At 42.6% G+C, this 22042-nt stretch overlaps 1 protein-coding gene across 1 annotated transcript; it reads right to left on the bottom strand.

The window, feature by feature from the left end:
• Positions 1-5240: 5240 nt before the first annotated feature.
• LOC145356854 (protein phosphatase 1 regulatory subunit 15B-like) lies at positions 5241-21735 on the bottom strand. Its single transcript, XM_080209788.1, has 2 exons — positions 20110-21735; positions 5241-9625 (listed from the first exon to the last, which is right to left on the bottom strand). Exons 1-2 carry the CDS (start codon positions 21373-21375, stop codon positions 9434-9436), a joined length of 1458 nt encoding a protein of 485 aa, XP_080065914.1. The 5' UTR covers positions 21376-21735; the 3' UTR covers positions 5241-9433.
• Between the last annotated feature and the right edge of the window lie 307 nt (positions 21736-22042).

Raw genomic sequence — 22042 nt, 5'->3', positions numbered from 1 at the left:
CACAGATGCTGCTTGACCGACTGAGTACTTGGAGCATTTTTAGTTTACGTTTGGTATTTTACATGTGGCTTGCGCATTAGGATAACTAGGAGTGAGCAATGGTTTAATTTCCCCAGTAATCATACTTCACCCCGAATGAGCACAAAAATTTACATCAAGGTCACAAGGTGAGGCGTCACAAAACACATTTCAGATGAGGTACTTTAGAAAGTGGAATAAAGTGGGGTAGTTAATAATTTACACACACAGCTCCCAAAAACAGCAATGCGATGCCGACTAGGTGATGGTTTTGTGATGTCATAGAATCCCTACAGTGCAGAAGGAGGCCATTCGGCCCATCAAGTCTGCACTGACAACAATCCCACCTAATCCCCCTGACACTCAAGAGGTAATCCCACCCACACCTGCTCCCCTTAACCTGTTCAGCAGGGTAAACTCCCTAACTTACACATCTTGGGACACTAAGGGGCAATTTAGCCTGGCCAATCCACCTAACCTGCACATCTTTGGAGCGTGGGAGGAAACAGGAACATCCGGAGGAAACCCACACAGACACAGGAAGCAAACTCCACATAGACAGTGACCTGAGACCGGGATTGAACCTGGGTCTCTGGCACCATGAAGCAGCAGTGCTGAACACTATGCTCCTGTGCCACCCGTCAACTGAGGATCTCCTTAGTCTCCTTCATAGAGGGACCATGGGATCTTTTGCACCCACCTCAGAATTTCCAGTTCATCCAAAAGACAGCACCTGCCACATTGTCAGCCTAGATTTTTGTGCTCAAATCCTGAGGTGGGGTTTGAAACAGCAACCTTCTGATTCACACAGAGAATGCAACTAACTGAGTCACAATCGACACGATGTGCAGATAATAAACAGCAATTAATTTTGAAACTGGATTTTGATACTTCAGATGCATTATATCAATTGACCACTTTACATATGGTGGCACTGCTGCCTCACCACACCAGAGACTCCGGTTCTATTCTCTGCTTGGGTCAGTGTCTGTGCAGAGTCTGCACGTTCTCTCCGTGTCTGTGTGGATTTCCTCTGGGTGCTCTTGTTTCCTTCTACAGTCCGGAAGATATGCTGGTTAGGTGCATTGGCTATGCTAAATTCTCCCTCAGTGTACCCGAACAGGCACTGGAGTGTGGCAACTAGAGGATTTGCACAGTAACTTCATTGCAGTGCTAATGTAAGCCTACTTGTGATTAATAAATAAAGTATGTAAACATTTAATCCTTCCTGTGTTATACCAATGCAATTTTTTTTAAGGGTGGGGGGTTGTGTAAGGGGGTTCTTATACAAATTTCAAATACCAAAGTATAGTCTGTACAAAGAAAATGTGTACATCCAAGAGTTTCACAGGGGAAGGAAGAGGTTAATAATACAGCAGTACACTTTTGACCTCAGCTGCAGCAGTTTACAATAGGTCTGTGTTTGCATTGTATAATCTGAGGACAGAGGGTTCTGCCATTCAGAACACACACCCCATCTGTCAAATGACTGAGCCTTTGTGCAGCATAGAAGCTTCAGAATGGTGTGTGTGTGCCTATTGTACTCTGTGTGGGAGCATTTCCCAAGCAAAACCTGCAGTGGGACTGGAACACTGGCTGGCTCTGTGAGTACTGCAAGTGCACAAGATCAGAAACTTCTTCAAAGCTGGATGGAAATGTGCATCAGCTGTGGCTGAGCTGGTACCCCATACAATTTGACTCAGCTTGTGGGTTAGAGGCTGGAGACGGAAAGGCAAAGTCTAAGCTGCCATTCCCGTGCAGCATTAAGGGAGTGCTACATAACTAGAGGTTATAAACGCAAGATCCATCCGCCCCATCAGGAGGGCATAAGAATCCCACCACACGAGAAGTGCTGCTGAAAGTGTTAGCCAGTGTTCATTTCTCAACCAACATCATTAAAACTGTCATTCTGGCCATCACATTGCCATTTGTAGGACTTTGTTTAAAGTTTTATTTATTAGTGTCACAAGTAAGCTTACATTAACACTGCAATGAAGTTACTGTGGAAACCCCTGAGTCGCCACACTCCGGCGCCTGTTCAGGGACGCTGACGGAGAATTTAGCATGGCCAATGCATCTAATCAACATGTCTTTCGGACTGTGGGAGGAAACTGGAGCACCCAGAGGAAACCCATGCAGACTTTGGGAGAACGTGTAGACTCCACATAGACAATGACCCAAAATCGTGAATCAAACCTCGGTCCCTGGCACTCTGAGGCAGCAGTGCAAATCTAGCTATCATTTTTTCCCTATAGTACCAAAGTACTCCCAAAATTAAGTATTTAAGGAGATGAGAGTTGTGGAAAGGTAAATCTTGCACCGACAGGGGGACTTCTGGGACTGGTTAAAGGAACTGCAGGCATCTGTCTGATAGCTGAAGAAGTCAAGTTGCTAATCAAAATATTGGTTAATTCTCTGAGCATTCCAATGACCTTACATAGAAAGTAGGTGGATTAGGCTATTCGGCCCTTCAAACCTGCACCACCATTCGACATGATCATACAGTAGACCACTCCTGCTTTTTCTCCATATCCCTTGATCCCTTCAGCTCCAATGGGCATGTCCAGCTCCCTCTTGAACATATCTAATAAACTTGCCCCATCGCCTTTCTGTGGTAGAGGATTCCACAGGTTCTCAACTCTGAGTGAAGTTCATCCTCATTTCAGCCCTAAATAGCTTATTCCTTATTCTTAGACCATGACCCCTCGTTCGGGACTTCCCCAACGTTGGAAATATTCTTCCCGCATCTATCCTGTCCAGTCCCACTAGGATTTTGTTTCTATGAGACTCCCTGTCTTGAAGCCCAGTCGATCCAGTCTCCATATGCCTGTCCTGCCATTCCGGCAAGTCCTTACTTAAAATATGGTTTTCTGATCACACCACAGATGCTGCCTGCAACCTGCTAGTAGAAATCTCAGCCTCATTTATACAACCATGTAAGTTATAGAAAAGGAGGTGGCCCATCTGTTTCTGTGTCAATGCCCTACAAGACCAATCACGATTTACCTCAATCATCCAAAGGTGCTCCCCCACAAAAGGTTGGCTGCTAAGCAGAGCCGAAACTTCCAGCAGTGAAACTGATCAATCTTTGGTGTGAAAACCTTTAAGGATATGGATCTACAGTGGGCCAATGGAGTCACAGGTTGGAATTTTAGGGCCTTGCCTGCTCTGGAATCAGGGTGGGCGAGGTTTGCAGGACAGAATTCTCCATTGGCCTCGGGCAGTTTTTATGAACCTCGCCCAAGTGAGATTGCAAAATCCCACCAAGAGTGTGTCAACCATGATTTAATTGAATAGTGGAGTAGATCTGAGGGACAGAATGGCCTTTCCCTTTTCCAATGTTCTTTGCATTGCAACTTTTTAAAAAAATTACAGGATATGAGCAGTGTCGGCTAGGCCAGCATTTGTTACCCATCCCTAATTACTCTTGGAAAGGTGACGATGAGCTGCCTCCTTCAACCACTGCAGTCCATGCTGTGTAGGTACTCCCACAGTGCTGTCAGGGAGGGAATTTTAGGATTTGACCCAAGTGATGGAATGTTGCTATATTTCCAAATCAGGATGGTGACTGACTTGTAGGGGGGCTTCCAGATGACGGTGCTCCCATGTGTCTGCTGCCATTTTCCTTCTACTAGCTGATTGCAGTCACAAATTTGGAAAGTGCTGCCCAAGGAATCCTGGTGAGTTCCTTCAGTGCATCTTCCAAATGGTACACTGCTGCTAGTGTTGGTAATAGAGGTAATGTTTGTGGAAGGCTATTTAGTTTCTCAAGTGCTACTGGAGCTGAACTTATCCAGGCAAGTCAAGATTATTCAATTACACCCAGCTTGCATCTTATAAACAGTGGACAGGCTTTGGAGGGAGGCTACAACATTCCTAGTCTCTGACCTGCCATTGTAGCCACATATTTGTATGGTTTGTCCAATTCAATTTCTGGTCAATGGCAGTCTCCATGCTGTTGATTGTGGGGGATTCAGTGATGGTAATGCTATTGAATGTCAAGGGACAATGGTGTTCATTTATTGGAGATGTCGTGAATGTTATTTACCTTGTCAGCACTTTTGTTCTGCAACATGTTCTCCTGGTTCCAAAAGACATGGTTTAAATTCTCCTGCAATCACACATTAATCAAAGACTTACAGGGTAAATACCATCTCTCTCGCTCACAGTTGTGCAATTAGAGAAAACCCCATTAGAGTCCAATTCAAACCCAGTCAGATTGCACAAACCAACTTTCAATGGCACATCAATAAAAATATGTTCCATTGGACATCCAATTACCCAACCATTAAATATGGTACAAGGGGTTTATAGCACAGGGAACAATATTGGGATATAATATATATATTGGTGGCATGGTAGTACGGTGGTTAGCATTGCTGTTTCACAGCGCCAGCGACCTGCAGTCAATTCCCAGCTTGGGTCACTGTGGAGTTTGCACGTTCTCCCTGCGTGGGTTTCCTCCCACAATCTGAAAGATGTGCTAGTTAGGTGCCTGAACAGGCGACTAGGGGAATTTCGTGGTAACTTAATTATGGGGTTAATGTAAGCCTTACTTGTGACTAATAAACGTTTACTTTTTTGCTTTATATGCATGCACAAGAATAGAATTGACTTGAGGAGGATAGATTAAAGGATGAATTCTGTTTTTACAGATTAAGTTTTCCAGAAGGTATATCTGTCCAACGTGGGACAGTTTGTGTTACTCTGAAGATGTCAGGCACGTGGAAAATGAAACATTAGCGTTGCTGGAAATAAGCACTGACTATTGAACAACTATTCACAATATCACAGAGCCTTGAGGTAATGTTAGAAATAAAACTGGAAACGAATACGTGACTTTTCTTGACATAACACAATAACGCTGTTAAAGGATTATAGGGATAAGAAGTCTGGGTAGTGGTACATGATTGCAGATACATGCAGGAATTGGCTTACATGGGCACAAACCCCAATTCACAAAGGCCATCACATCACAAAATACATTTAGTTGAGTTACCCCCCTTCCTCCTTGTGAGAAAAGGAATCAAGTGTCATCTTACATTCCTTACTGAGGGAATAGCCTCATTTGAAGCTGCCCCATTCAGGAAGCTGCAGTCTTAATGCTCGGTTGCAGATACTTGTTCAAACTTGCGTAGATCCACCTCTTTGCAGTGAAATTATTAAATAAACTTAACTCTGCAAGAATATAGCTCACCACCTGCAGAAAGTGAAACAATGAATTGTAGATGCTTCAGACTAATATTTTATTTGTTGAGTCAGCAGTATTGGGTTATGCTGTGCTTAATGCACATAGATATCTCAAAATTTATGGTAAGTGATTTATATAACAAACAATAGTTTGATGGGGAATTATAAATTACAAACTTATAAACAGCCCCATTTATCCTAATGTAAATTAATATAACTTTTTTTAACAATTTACAAATCTGCAAAATTATACAAAAATACAATTGGTTGCCTGATAAATAAAAACTATAAGTTGAGGGCAAACGGTGCAAAATTAATTTCATCTGTTGCACAAAAGGCTCCAAAAAGGCCACATACTCAACTTGTTGTACATAATACAAGGTGGAGATTCAAGGTTCGGTTGAACAAGTGAATGCGATAGAAGAACAGACAGTAAACATGGATTTGAAAAACTGCACTTCCAATTTTGATTTCTAATTTCCAATTCTGTTCTGACATTTGTTTGACCTCACTCATCTTTCTTTCATAAAGGGGGGGTTTGCCAGGACATGACTCCAGTGCCAAGCAGACGATGTACGTACAATGTGCTATCAGCAAGGTTCACAGTGGCAGCTTTTGTCAACCTTCCTACCCCACAGTTGCGCTGGAGCATCAACACTCACTGCTACCACAGGCGAGTAACTGATTCTCCTGCTGCAGGGGAGGTCAGCATTAGCATGCCTTCTTTGCACTTATAAGTTGTGTTCCTTCAAATGAGCAGTTTCAAGCAGCAAAATTCAACTTGCAGGTGCCACTCAGCCTGTGAGAATTAACTAGCTTCAAATTTACCATTAACTGGCAGTCCATTGCCAGCTCTAGAGAACCTAATACGCCTTCTGTAAAAGAGTTGCCCAACATTTAGGCGCAAGCAACGAGGTGGATGAGCTGCAAAATAACAACTAAGGTCAACTGTTGAAATAAATGAATCATAATCAGGGCAAGCATGGGAATTAAGGGATTCTTCAACAATGGTTGCTATACAGTCCAATGTGTCAGGTTGCCCCGAAGCACAATGCCAGAGTTTCAGAAGACACAATGTACAAAGATTTGAAACTACAACTTCCTTTACAGAAAATGGCATCAAGGTCAGCTCAGTCAGCATTCACTTGTGAAACAAGAACCATTTGTTGGTTTTATTCCCAAGTGAGGATACTCAATTTGATCACTGATCAACTCTAAAGCCTTGGCAACCTCTAACCCCAATCCTCGATATTCTTACACCCACCCAATCCCAACCCAAACTGAAATAAAAATCAGTAATCACATTTCCAAGATGCAGCCAAGTGACAATTGCACTCATTAAAAACGAGAATAAATCCAACTAAGCTCATCTCAGAAATAGCTAACTTAATTTGCCCAAAGTATACATTTAAAAACGGTATACAACAGAAAAACTGACAATACATAGCAATAAAAATTGGGAAAGCATTAAACAAGCTTGAATTCTGAATGTAAATTGCACCCAACAAATAAAAGCACTTGCTAAGCCAGTCCAAAATTCAATTAGCTGTAAGAAAATGAATTTAAATTGAGAAAGCTAAAAGCTATTAACTATATTTATCTATAATAATCTGTGCAGATTGGTGACCAGCTGAAGTGGTAAGTTGCAGTTGCTAACAGTTTTACAAGATATGACAGTTGGGTTTATTAACTTGTCTGAGGGAGAAAGTTTCCAATGTGTTCTGAAGTTGATGGGAGCTTTTTTTTCCCTGCATACTCTCACGCTGAGCCAGTCACTTGGGTACAGCATGACTCGATGACTCCAGTTCACATGATGTGGCCAGTAGCAGGTTAAAAATTCAATGACACAAAGCACAATGTTACTCGTGTTAATAAACCAAAACCATCAGTAGCCAGGATTTAAAAGGAAACTTGGATCCCATGGTATTTGTCCAATTAAATCACCAGCCGAACGAGATTGGCAAGAGAACTAAAACAATTTTCCTCCTCCTCTTGGATTGCTCTCAATTTTGAACCAAATTTACATTCAATATCTGGTCATGGTGTCATGCTGCAAAATATTTATTAAGAACAGCTGTTGAATAGATTGAGCGCTGATAGGAAGGGATGTTTCTGTTCACAGACCATATACCCCCATACTCACCAATGACCATATGCCCCCAAGCTCCCTGATTAGGTTGGTACCAAAATCACTTCTTTGATAGTGTTTTTTTTAAACTCAGCAAGTGTGATTTGGAATGAACTGCCCGAAAGGCTGATGGAGACAGATTCAAATTCTCAACTGGGGAATAATTTGATGGTTAGAGAGAGAGAGAGAGCAGTGGAGTGTGGTTAATTGGGTAGTTTTTCCGAAGAGTGGGTGCAGGCATGACAAGTCAACTGGCCTCCTTCTGTGCTGGGGAACAGAAATTCTTCCTGGAAGCAAACATGCAGAGAATCCAACTGCAGTGCATTAGAAACTTGTTAAACAGCTGCTGTACCCACCAGTACATCAAGAGCTTTGAAGCAGCACCTTCTGGTACTAACAAACGGATAACAGAAATAGTTGTAACAACATGCACCAATATTTTTGTCATTAATTTGTTGAATTTACAGTTCCCTTTTCTCCCAACATTTTAGGAGCCTGTAAAATTATCAACGAAAGAGCTAAACATCCAGCATCCTTAGAAAACATTCAAAAAGGCAGGCCATTAGTGCTAGCAGCCAATTTACTTCTTAGCCACAGATCATTTGGGGTGGCACAGTGATTAGCACTGCTGCCTCACAGTTCAGGGACCCGGTTTCAATTGCGGACTCGGGTGCCTGTGTGTGAAGTTTGCATGTCCTCCTTGTGCCTGTACGGGTTTCCTTTGGGTGCTCCAGCTTCCTCCCACAGTCCAAAAATAGATGGATTGGCCACGCGAAATGGTCTTTTAGTGAATTTGTGGGATTATGGGAATAGGGTCTGGCTGAGACTGTCAGTGATGCAGCCTTGATGGACCAAATGGCCTCCTCCTGCACTGCAGGGATTCTATGGATTCTATCTGAAGTTAGACTGCCCTAACAAACTAGTCAATTAAATCAAGGAGCTTTGTCATAATGTAGCTTAGAAAATGCAAAAGATGACATTTTCCTTATTTTGAGATAATTAAATTATACAAAAAAATTGGATGAAAGGAGCAAAACTCAGCAGGAACGTGAACTCTGGAATTGTGGGTGGCTATTGAATATACCGAATACTCAGAACCCTACAGTGCAGAAAGAGGCCCTTCGGCCCATCGAGTCTGCACCGAACACAATCCCACACCCAGGCCCTACCCCATATCCCTACATATTATACCCACTAATCCCTCTAACCTACACATCCCTGGACACTAAGGGGCAATTTCTTAGCATGGCCAATCAACCTAACCCGCACATCTTTGGACTGTGGGAGGAAACCAGAGTACCCGGAGGAAACCCACACAGACACGAGGAGAACGTGCAAATTCCACACAGACAGTGACCCGAGCCGGGAATCGAACCCAGGACCCTGGAGCTGTGAAGCAGCAGCGCTAACCACTGTGCTACCTGCCGCCCATTTTTTATAAATATTGACTAAGTTCTGAAATATCTCTGTGATGACACTTCTTCATTTTATCAGCCACTGTTCATACCTATTGGCTATACTATACTGTGGGATAAGTCTCTGTTTTTTTTTAAACAGCATCAACAATATATAAAGCTCCTGGGAAAAAAAGATAGCTTCAGCCATTTCTGCAGCAAGGTAACTATCACATCACCCAAGTGCCACATTCAAACTGGTAAAACAGATAAACCTTAGTAAAGCTACAGCGTATTGCTAGGTGGGTCACACAAATTATCTAACTGGAACTTGGTTTAAACAATTTTATATCAAAACCACCTTCTGCGCACCATGGAAATCAAGTTAGAATGAAACCAACATACTAAAGGCCTCAGTCCAAATGAAGCTTTTAGAATTAAATCTAGGGACAGCAGGTCTTTGCACTATTTTACTTCCCTGGATGTTTCACTGCAACTGAAAATAGTGATTTTTTTGTGTTTCCTTAATGTACTTCTTTTTGTCACAAGTTGGCCTCAGTAGTGCATAGGATTTCCCACATCCAACTGCTAATCTGCTAGGCAAAAGGGTTACGCTGCACAGATTCAAAGTTAAGGGTTGGACTGCAAACACAGACTATTAACAATAGTCTAATAAACAATGGCTGTTTGTTCTAGCAGATCACTAGCTGCCCAGCTGCAATTTTTCCAGCACATTCCATCGGTGTTTAGGGTTAAAACAGTAGCCAATTGATTCCTCAATCTCTCGGATTCGCTTCTGGAATCGGCAGCGATCCCGGGCGTACTCTTCCCAGGGACCTTTACGGTTTTCTTCACTGCTCACATAATGTACAGTGACTTGCTCATCAAAGGCAACCTAAATTAAAGAGACAAAAAATGGTTTTAACTATTATAGAACGTTAAATACCTAAGTAATAGCTGCAGACAAAAGTTTCCAATTTAATTATTTTTTGTAGTACATCACCTCATTAAGCATCAACAACGGCCTAGAGAAATTGATTCATTAAAAAATACCTCAGACAATTGAGAATCTAAAATCTCCCTCAACAAGAGTATCTCAAATTATTACCAAAAGCAGCCAAGATAGGCAATAACCCACTGAAAAAAGTTTAAATTTAAACTGGCTTCAATTTAGCAACTTTCATTGGCAAAGAATAACTCAAGTTTAATAAATTGTGCCTAATTCCAATTGCCTAGCATGAATTATTTGGATAATCTTTGATTTACATACTAGAAAACAAAAGGCAGTACTGAGATCAGGCAATGCAAAAAGAAAGCTGAATTGGAGTGCTTCACTAGTAAAGTGGCCAATATATAGGCCATCTCATTAGTGAAACCCTATTTCTGGAAGAATACTAGAACTCTGCTACAGAAAAGCAATTGATATCTTTAAGCAACATCCCATTTAAAAACCAATTTTCTTCATTTTACACGTGAATCAATTCAAACGAGAGCTCCAGTGTATTGTGTATGGAAGCAGTACAATTGTGCTTTCAACATCGATTATAACTAAATTGGTTACTTGGTTACAACAAACCAGGTAAAACTGTATTGAAGAACAGTAGAATGAAATGTTTTCACTGGGCACTACTATGACAGAGAACACAGAGGTGACATATATATAAATCAAATGGGCACAAGTTGCTGCTTGTAATTTAGGTAAATACTGATGGCAGATTACCAGACTCCCTACTATTGGTATATTCTCACATTCCCAAACAATAAGAGGTCACGCCCTTTGTACGCCAGCACCAATAATGCTGTGCATGTCTTGATGCGGTCTGTGAAATTACATGAGGATGTTGGGTCTCTGTCAGGTGTCATGGAAATATTAGGGAAATCCAAGAAATTGGAATATATACCGTGGGTTATTTTTCTGGTCATATATTTTAATCTGTGGGAATATTTGAGCAAGATAATTAATGCTAAGAATGCGTGACTGCATGAATAGAACTAGTGCATTTCATATGATAATCAGCCTAGCAACACTGCAAACAGACGTTTATCTAAGGCAATTTAGTAACAATGGACACAGAACAGGATTCAAAGAGATGCAAGGTGCGAAAGAAAGGGAAGATATATAAAGCGAATTTACATTGCATCTAAACTCAAAGCTAAAAGAGGAAGGTAATTAAGTTCGAGAGGGGGTTGTTATAAAGAAATTCAGTCAGATAAGGGATTGATCGAAGTGAAAAAACATATTTAAGAGAATACCAAAACATATGCAGGGGAGCAGGAATAGATGTTTAAATCCCAACAACCAGCATGTGAAGGAAACCAACTTGAAAAGCAAGCTGCTGATTTACCTCAGAAGTAACCTGGATTTTTATTGATCTTAAAATCTATACAGTGCAATGGAACAGATTGAGGAGTGTTAGTTCTGAAGGCACTAAAAATTGTTTGGAACTACGTAGAGTTATACTTTGTCAATCCGTTGTTAAGTGCACTTCAATTTTATTTTGTTTTTCCTTCTAGTTTCTAAATAAACATTTACTTTGAGACAGACAATTTTGGAATTTCCAACCTCTGCTCATATGATGCAATTTTTTTGGTTCCAATTCAATCCAATCAAGTCTAATTCAGAGCCTCAACAAGTTGAGACATTCCCAATCCAAGCTGACAAGACAGGGCTCTCACCTCCTGTCTTGGGCTTGATCTATATGATCCAAGCTGATTGGAGTTGGCATAGCTCCTCCTCCAAGGCTTGATCTCATTTGCATCTTAACCAAAAGGCCAAGATACCGCTTTTAAAAATTGCTTCAAATGAAGCTGAAATGGAACCTAATGACTTCAACCAAGCACATCGATACTACACTTGATCTTAGCCAAAAGACCACCAAGATAGTTTTTTATTTAATTACAAAAGCAGCTGAGGGCAGTTGTTTCAATTTTCCCCTCAGTGTTGAACTCAGCACTTGGCACCAGCCATATCCATAACACCTTTTAGTCTGCTTCAGCGAATGAATTTCAGAGAATCTCTATAGTAAAGGAGGCCATTCGGTCCATTGAGACTGTACCGACCACATCCTAACCAGGCTATTCCCATAATATGTTAATCCCCCTGACGCTAGGGTCAGTTTATCATGGCCAATCGAGCTAACCCGCACATCTTTCAACTGTGGAAGGAAACCAAAGCACCCGGAGGAAACCCATGCAAACACAAGGAGAAAGTGCAAACTCCACACAGACAGTGGCCCAAGGCTGGAACTGAACCTGGTCCCTGGCGCTGTGAGGCAGCAGTGCTAAACACGGTGCTGCCCTACACCTACAACATTTGACAGCAAACTAAATTAATGGAATGGAATGCAAGTCAGCAACCCCACTGTAGCAAAACAAAGATGGTGCTTCGATCTGGTGGATTAGACAAAAATTCTTAAGCAGACTGATCAATAGCAGATGAAACTTCATATGGAAAGTGCAAAGACTTGGACGTGGAGAATGGTTACACAGCGCTCCATGAATAGTGAACAAATAATGAGTCAAAAATGTGCCATTTAGCAAATTCAAATGCATGTTTAGCCAATGAAGACAGCAGGTTCCAAAACTAAAACAAAAAACAGGATGATTTGAAGATTGAGAACAAGGGTGACATGCAACAGACAGAACTCAAAAGCAAGAGCTCTGCACCTCATGTACTAAAGTAGTCCAGGAGGGAGGTATTATTTAAATGAAATAAGGATAACGTACATAGAAAATAAAGTTTAGGCAAAAGATTGCTACCTGTCAACAGATCAAAGCTGTGGCAATACTCAGCAAATAAAACATAGCAAGCACATCAAGCCTGGGCCAAGAAAATCCTCCGCTGATGTGGCTGTAATTGGAATACTATGTACAGTACTTCCATACAGACAAGTCTTAGAGAATGGTTGGGTAATTTGAAGTATTTTGCTTACTGCTGGTGAGTTAGTAAGCAAACAGAAGAACAGGTAAAGCTAAATGAGCAACTTCTTAGAGTCTTGAATTAGTCACAGCACAGTAATCAAGAGCATTAATGCAAATTCTATACATATCTAAGTCACACTACATAAACATGACATAGGTCTTTGATTGCTGTCACTGCAATCACTGTTACTTGTATTTGCACGTTTAACAATGATATCACATTAAAATAATTAGAAAGTTAGTAAACTTTGTTTTTTTAACGACTGTAGTTCTAGTATCGCAAATAATGAAAAGAATACAGAAGAGAACCAGCAGAATGGTTGAGCTGATAGTGGAATCATGTAAATTCTGTTTACTCTTTCTGGAAAAGGTCAAGAGCCCATATGATTTTACAATTCTAAAGGAGCTAGATCAGGCTTGTCCAATCTTTTCAGGAGGATATTTTTCCTCACTCAAGAGGCCGATGATGTGGAGACACCGGCTTTGGACTGGGGTGGGCACAGTAAGAAGTCTCAACACTCATAACATGGCTACCAACATCGCAAACCACCGGTTCAAAGTGGAGAGGGTCTCCAAGAGGAACATGCTCATCAACATATATGTCAAGTTTCTACAAATAAATTTGTTGGACTTTAACCTGGTGTTGAGAGACTTCTTAAGCCGATTTCACAAAGTTATGGTTTGGCACAAAATTAAACATTGATTTCAAAGAAGCAGCTGGCTTGTGCAAGGAACAACTTGCTAAACAAAAACAAAAAAAACTAAGACTTGCTCATTTGAAATCAGGGTAACGAGTCCAGCATACACACACAGTGCAAGTTAGGCTGTGTATTGGTGTACGGGAGGGCGAACGTGAACTCAAACTAGGAGTGAGCAAGACACAGCCCACTCTCTTCACACAGCCATAATTATAGGTAACAACAAACATTAGGTATCAGCATTGAACATTTACAGTAAAACGTCAGTATCATATGGCGGGCTGTTCCGATCTTCAAGACAAATTGGATCCTGATACAACAATCTTATTTGAAAATGCACTTACTGACTGGTTCAGGGGCAGTGTGAGAAAACCACTCAGACACTCATCTTCCCACTGCCCTGCTCCCACTGCCACTCAACAACCATTGATTGGGGAGTTGCGATGCAAGAGGAAGAGACCTGGAGCGAGGTCACAGAATCCTACAGTGCAGAAAGAAGCCATTCGGCCCATCAAGCCTGCACCAACCACAATCCCATCCAGATCCTATCCCTACATATTAAACCACTAATCCCTCTAACCTATGCATCCTGGGACACTAAGGGTCAATTTAGAATGGCCAATCTAACCCACACATCTCTGGACTGTGGGAGGAAACCCACGTAGACACGGAGAGAATGTGCAAACTCCACACAGTGACCCAAGCCAGGATTTGAACCCAGGTCCCTGGAGCTGTGATGCAGCAGTGCTAACCACTGTGCTATTGTGCTGCCCAGGGCCAGACAGCAGGAACAGAGACCTCATGTGTCCCACTACCTCCGCAAACCTACAGCTGCCCGTGTTTGCTGCACCTGCAATTGGAGGAGAAACCACTTCAATTATCTTCAACCTCACTGACAAATGGCCATTTGAACAATGGGGCCACATTGAGCAGCTTTACAGGCTACAATGCAACTCGTGGACTGGAAAAGAGTGGGCCAGATAACGTAGACCACAACAGGCTGATTAACCTTGCCCAGAAAGAGTAAAGTCTGAAGGCAGGGCTTGTATTTGAAGGGAGATAAATTCAAAACTAATCTACAGGAATATTATTTAATGAGCGAGCAGTCAAACTATGGAATAGAATCCCCAGGAGATGGTGGACACCGATAAGTACCAACAAGTGAAAATTGGTTAGGTTTCTTCAGAGTGTAACATTTTAAAAATACACACAAACATGACATTATAATAGGAGGCATGGGAGGAACGAGAGACAAGGCTTTCCATATTGAGAATTTCCTCACCTCATATGGGTCAATTTAGAATAATATGATATTAATTGCTGTTAGCTAACAACTTTAATATTAATGTATCATGGCAGACGACAGCCAGATTGATCCTGGTCTTCATTCTTCTAGCAATTCTGATGTATCCATGGAACACATCCTATAAAGCAAATATATTTTTGCTCCTCCCAGGTCAACATGATGCTGGCAATGCATTTGTAACCTCAAGAATTGTCCATAGTTCAGACTGTCTAATTCAAGTGATTGAATTCAAAGTTCTAGAGGTTTACAACTTGCTCTCTGAATGCCTAGTAGATTATGGCATTGACCAACATGACTGAGGCTGATGACTAACAAGAAATGCTGTAACACCAAAGCAATTGACAATCACAAATGCAATCAACTGAAAGATGGTCAGAGCACAAGCTGTCAGATGCCTTTTTACTGAGAAAACTCATCCAGTGATGACTCTGCAAGATATTATGGGAGGCTGCGTAATTGAGAAGAAATCCAAGATTACAGACATGGAGCATTAAAACTTCTATACATGCTGTTACATGATGAAACATATGCATTTTGTACAAGTAGAATCATAGAAAAACTACAGCACAAAGAGGCTCTTCAGCCCACAAGTTGCACCGATCTTACCTCTACTTACTAGGCTTACTTATAGTCCTCAATCCTATTAAGTCTCATGTACTCATCCAGAAGTCTCTTAACGAATTTGCCTCTACCACCACCACCACCAGCAGCCGATTCCACTCACCCACCACCCTCAGTGAAAAACTTACCCCTGACATCTCCTCTGTACCTACTCCCCAGCACCTTAAACCTGTGTCCTCTTGTGGCAGCCATTTCAGCCCTGGGGAAAAGCCTCTGGGAGTCCACTTGATCAATACCTCCCATCATCTTATACACAATTAACAACCAATAGTTGGAATACAAAGTAGACAAATTAATTTCCTCCCCAAGTGAGCATAAATGTAACAAATTTGACTGATCAAACTGAACTGTGATTTGGGGGAGTATAAGAACATTATCCTTTCAGATGAGCTTGGGAATCAAATTTCAGTGTGAATCAATAGAAAAAGGTCTCTGTCCTATGAACTATTTGGTTTTGAAAATTACAGAATAAATATCAAAACATGCACTTGATGAGAGCTGATTCTCAAGCTGGTCTGAAACCCCACTTGGTTTGAGTTATTCTCGTGACATATTCCTATTAATAAACTATTTCACACTATTACTGTTACATGGAGTATTTACAGAATGAAAGCAGTCCCCACCACCTATAATACTCTTAAGAAGCCCTGCATGTTTCAACCTGCAGTTGGTCCACGATATGCATCTCATTTTCGGTAACAATGAATAAAAAAATTAGATGCCAAGTTCCTGAGAGAGACAGGGCGTGAAATATGAGCATCTTTTAAAACAGACGGGGCGGATAAGTCAGAAACTCACCCTAATCTGTTAACTGCAACGTGGTATAAAACAAACTAAAACTAACCAGTTTACCGGAATCCTAAGGGTGTTGTTAGTTTCATTATTCTAAACGGCTCTGACTACCACTAGCAGTTTCGTAAGTGGCTACATTACAGGAAATTGCATAGCAATAAATACTAAGCTTTATGTTCACATTATAAGTCATCTCTTCATAATAACTCCGACAAATAAGTTGGAAGGAATGTAAACCAAATTCTCAAATGGGATCTGGAATTCTACAGCCATTTATCTTAGACTTGCATGGAGTGAGAAGAGAGACAGACAAAAACTAGCCTTTGTTTAAAAACGACTGCAAAGTTAGTGCCTATGTCAACTTCCTGTTTCCCAGATCATTATAAAAGCAGTGGTACAAAAGACACAATTTTGAAATATGCAGGTGTAAAATATATTCCATAAAGTATTACAAACACAGGCTTCATTGAGGTGGAGATTCATAATCCTGGAGCCACAATGCCCCTCCCAAACAGGCTCTGCATAAACACTGATTCACCAGGTCCATAAAAATGTTTTTTAGAACACCACCCAGCCCTGCAGTACACAATATTGTGAAGCAAATCAATAATCAAACCCATAACCAAAATGCTGAGAAGCTTATTGTGAAAGTCAAATACATTAGACACCAAGCAGATCAAAACTAATAAGCCATTCCCAAAAGGCGGTATGAAAGGTTGCACTGGAATGATTTTTACATATAATACTGATTGCCACATTAAAACTAACCACCAAATGAGCTCATGCTCATTCTTCTAACCTTCTTCAAAGTTTAGAAACTGATAAGTCTACTCTGTCAAAATGTCAGAATTCCAATTAAGACTCTGGATTAAAAGCCCTCGAAAGACCACATGAAACACTGAAGCTGGATTGCGTCTTAGCATCAATGTACAACTCATCCAATGGCACATCTTCATGGAATCACAGAACCCCAACACCAGCAGAAGTGGGCCATTCAGCCCTTCAAATCTGCACCAACTTTCTGATTGAGCATCCCACCAACCGCATAACGCCATAAATTTACTCCACTAATCCTCCTTAGCCTGCACATTTTTGGACACTAGGGGGGAATTTTACCATGGCCAGTTAACCTAACCTATGCATCTTTGGAATATGGGAGGAAACCCATACATCAGGTGAACGCGCAAACTCCACATAGTCACTCGAGACTGGAATTGAACCTGGATACTTGGCGCTGTGAGGCAGAAGTGCTGACCACTGTGGCACCGCTCCGGCCTAAATATCGTCTGCAGATATTCCCAAGGCTCGCCACATACAGCTTAAGCAGTTGCTTGAAGTACTGTCGAACAACTTTTGATTCAAAGTATCATTCAACCAGAATACAATAGGAATTGCTCACGAGTCAGATATTGTGAAGTTAACACAAATGTCAAGTTAATGCCGCATTCAATGGCCTCACAAATTTAGTGGCAATGGCACTAGAAGCAACATCACCAACTTTTTCATTGCATGCTGTATCCTGAGAACAAAGCGAGCATTAGGCGACTGTCAAAATTAAAGGCAATTACTGGGATTTCAGCAAAATATACCTGGTGCCTGTTGGTATGTAAAGTGTTTATCTATTTTTCCTGCTTGTCTACTAGGCATTATTTGGCTTTTCAGGAATGTAAGTAAGAGAAACAAGTTTGGGTTTTATTCTCTTTAACCTCTCCAATGATCCCACAAGTAGTGAGTAAAGTTTGTGCCCAAATGGCAGGCAATGACCATCTCCAACAAAGTCGTCAAATCACCAGCCCTTGATATTCAATCACATTATCACTGAATCCCTGGAACTGCATAATTTTTTTCATGGCTGCTGGAGGTAGGGAGATGGATATTCTGTGGTGCATGGATTACTCTCCAGATCCCTAAATTAAATCCACTTGATAACAAGGATGTAGGTGCAACAACAGTGCAAGAAGCTTGACATTGTTCAGGACAAGGAGGCCTGCTTCATGGGTATCTCACAGACTAGCCTAAACTCCCTCCAGCACTGGTAAACCATAACTGCTGGCGGTACTTCCTATTGGATGCAGTGAAGCAAAAACGGCTTCTTCACAACACCTCCTCAACCCTTCAGCTCCACTGCCAGAAATCATACAAAAGACAGTCATTCAGCCCATCAAGTCCACAATGGCTCAAAGAACAACTCAGTCATCATAGCTGAGTGGGACTTTCTCACTTCAGGTAGGAAAAGGTAATACCACTATCTCCAAGGTCAGACAGCCCCCTGATGGGATATGCATTACCAGTATTTTCATGGTCACTGACTCAAAGTGCCAGAGATCTCTAACAGCTTGTGGAAGCACAACTGCCATACTAGTTGACAGTCCACCATCAGCTTCTCAAAGGAAACGAAGAATGGCAAATAAATGCCAGCGAATAGATTTTTAAAAATTCTCTCACCTCTTTCCCCTATGCAGACAGCCAGTGCTACGGGAGATGGACAGTAAAACAGCTCTAATTTTACAATGGGAATACATTGCAGATAACCAAGTTTTTAAAGAGTTCAATGTACTATTTGAGCTTTTCACAGATAAATTTGGGTAGAGCACAAATATTTCATACACACTCCTGTGACAATTACTGAACAATGTGGATGAAAGTGAAGGTAAAGTGTACTTTTAGAACCAGCAAAATCATGAATAAAGATCATCTTTAAATTGAGAGAAAGGATACCAAATGTTATGCATCTCAATTCACAGCTGAGTGTGTAGATGTGTGGAGGAAGCAACAGGCAAGATAAAGAAATGTGAACACTAAAAACCAACTTGATCTTAGACTTGCCCTATAGTGTTTTACAGTAGCTGTTACAGGATTTGCAGGCTTAATGCTTGAAACTATATCCCATTACCCACAGAAAAAATCCAGATATTTAAAAACTTTTAGAAAAACAGGCACAAAAGCTTTACTGTAAAATAAGTTCATTAGCAAATCATTTCATATAATATGAATATAGCAGCCCATTCAAATGTCAGCAATATATTTGAACAGTATATACTTTATTTAAAATAACTGTGCAGCTGACTATAGAAGTGACTAAAGGTATATCTAGATATTATACACAACTATTTTTCTGTTGATTTGGCAGAGCTATTACATACTTTTGTTATCTTGTGGGATTCAACAATTTGTAACACCAACCTGACCTTCAACTACATGATACCATAGGCTATATATGGCATAAAATTGCACTGGCTATCAGAAGTTGGCCATGGTATAAGGTACAGTGCATAATCTTGCCGTAGCAATGAAAAACTGTCAAATATGCTACAGCATTTATTTAAAAAGGATGAATTTCCAGTATATGGGGAGTGCAATGAAGGAAAACAAAATTCAGCATAAAGGCAGCCTAAAAATGTTTTCTGTAGATTGTTTTCAACAGCAGTAAACATCTTGCTATCACCTCTCCTTCAGACCTACTCCACCTAATTTTTTTCTCCGATAGGTAGGCACTCAGGCAGAGATACCATGAAACAGTTTCATAGATCTGTTCAGAGACAGCTGTTACATGAAAACCCAAGTCTGTAAGAACCAAGCCCAATCGCATTCTCAAACACCCGGCTGCTTTTATAAGCCGCCAAGCACAGTTAGCAATTTTCTCTCTTACCAAGGATGCTCAGGCTGACTGTAAAGCTTTACTTAACTGCTAACCAGGGATCATGACTGTGACTGGACGGTTTAGTATTTGCCACGTGTTTAATAGGCATGTGTAATCTAGAATTATTCAGCACTAAAGCACCACTTCATTTTCTTCTAAGACAGATTTGAATTAGTCAAACACAGTGACCATTACCAATACCTGAGTAGTTTCTACTGCTTTTCCCAAACTGTGTTTGAAATTCACAATGTTGAAATAATGTGGTCAATGCAGAAATTTCAGGAACTGTTGCGTTTTCAATCTACAGCATTGGATACTATTATTCGAAACCTGTTAAGCCTCCTAATTATCACAAATCCTCCATTTACACTGTTTGACAAGTGAACATTAAAATTCATTACCTTTTTGGAGCACTTTTTTCCGGAAGCCAACTGGGCAAATGCTTTCTGAAGTTCTCCTTGAACTTCATCAGAAAACCCACTGTCCAGTCTGTCCGAATCATCACCATCTAGCACAAGAGTGCACATCACAGACTGCTGGGGGCAACTTGACTCAAGTGCAATTCTGGTGTCCAGATTTTGCTGCGTCTTAATGCAGGCTTGGAAATTCATAAGGTTGTAGGGATCAGAGGTCCCTGCTAAAGAGTTCAACAATTCCTCATCGGTGTCGGAGAGCTCTGAACTGTCATCGCTGTCAAATCCATCATCATCTGAGTCGCTATCCTCATCCTCCTCACTATCATCGCTACTACTGGAGACGTTCCCCAAAATATAACCTATTGTCTTGTTGGAGCACTGAGGTCTGGGTATGGAATAGTAGTCTTCCTCTTCCCCAGCATCGTCCTCAGATTCATCACTGCTGCTCTCAGTGCTACTCCACTCGTCGTCTTGCAAGGATGTACTCCCATCCTCAATATCAAGCTTGGGCATGGCTGAGTCAAGGTGCAGCAGAACTGCTTCTTCATTTTCCACATGGGTTTCCTTGTTGTCCTTCGGGCCAGTACCTTCAGGGAAGGTGGGTGCAGGCTCAGGGGGCAGCTGGGTGCCCCAGCAGTCAGAATGATGGTGCAAGGAGACTGTGTGCTCCTCTTCCAAGCTGGAATAGCCATAGTCCTGATCCAGGGTGACCTGCCCACAGCGCTGGGAATATTCTGGGGGCTTCTCCATTCTCTGGGTGGCACAAAGAGGCAGCTGGGGCCCCAGGCTCTTCCTCACCTGCTCCTGGAGGATGACTCCAGGCCGCTCCAGGACATCCAGGGGGTGGCACAGCACAGGCTGGCGGACTGTCCCCCAGGCCCGGCCCAGCAGCAGCAGGCTGGGCGAGGCCGCGACCTGAGGTGGGGAGGCCCGAGGCGGCTCCTCTTCCTCCTGCGGCTGCTTCTCGGCGGCTGGCGCCCAGGGCCAGGCGGCGACAGCCGTCCAGAGCGAGGGGCCTGGGCCGCCTCGCATCTTGTCCAGCAGCGGGCCCAGTGGGCCGCCCCCGCGGCCGGGAGGCGGCTCGTCCGCCTCGCGGTGGAAGAGAAGCAGGGCGGGCCTGGAGACAGCGGAGAGCAGCCGCATCCAGGTGCTCTGGTAGAAGGCGGGCCGGGCAGGAGGCTCCCCCTGGCCGCTGCAGGAACCGGCGGCCCCGAGGTCTGTGCTCTGAGGGAACAGGAGATCCCAATTCATGTTTAAAATGTAAATAAAAAATTAAATCCGTGAGAGAAATTAAATTCGCGAGAGAAATTAAAAATAAAATTGGACCGACCGAGCGACTTTTTCGCCGTTTAACTGTCAGCGGCTGAAGGCGCCGCCGCCATTTTGTGGGTGAACGGGCTTCGGCGCCCAAACCGCGGAGCCAGAGGCGGCCCAGCAGCCGCAGGCCGCCCGGAGCCGTTGGGAGAGGTGCAGGAGATGGAGGAGATGAAGGTGGTGGTGGTGCTGCTGGTGATGCCGCTGCCAAGTCCCGCCAGCGCCGTACGCCATCCCGCAACACACACCACCCCGTCTGCTCTCCGCCATCTCCCGAGGCGGACTGACGCGACGCCGCGACCTCCCAGCGCCTATTTCGTCAGACACACGCCCCAGCTCCGGTCCCCCGCCTCACTGCTGCCACCAAACCAGGAGGGCCTGCACCAGGGGGGAACTACAAGGCGAACTCCGCCCCAACCCCACGCCTCGCGACTGCCATCTAGCCAGGAGGGCCACCGCCAAGAGGAACTGCAAGGCGAACTCCGCCCCAGCCCCTCAACTCGCTGTTGCCACCTACCCAGGAGGGCTGCCGCCAGAGTGGAACTGCAATGCAAACTCCGCTCCAGCCCCTCGCCTCGCTACTGCCACCTAGCTAGGAGGGCCG

Source organism: Carcharhinus amblyrhynchos, chromosome 22, assembly GCF_965287045.1.
Source record: "Carcharhinus amblyrhynchos chromosome 22, sCarAmb.v2.hapA, whole genome shotgun sequence".
NCBI lineage: Eukaryota > Metazoa > Chordata > Chondrichthyes > Carcharhiniformes > Carcharhinidae > Carcharhinus > Carcharhinus amblyrhynchos.
This window is presented reverse-complemented; position numbering and strand designations above follow the sequence as displayed.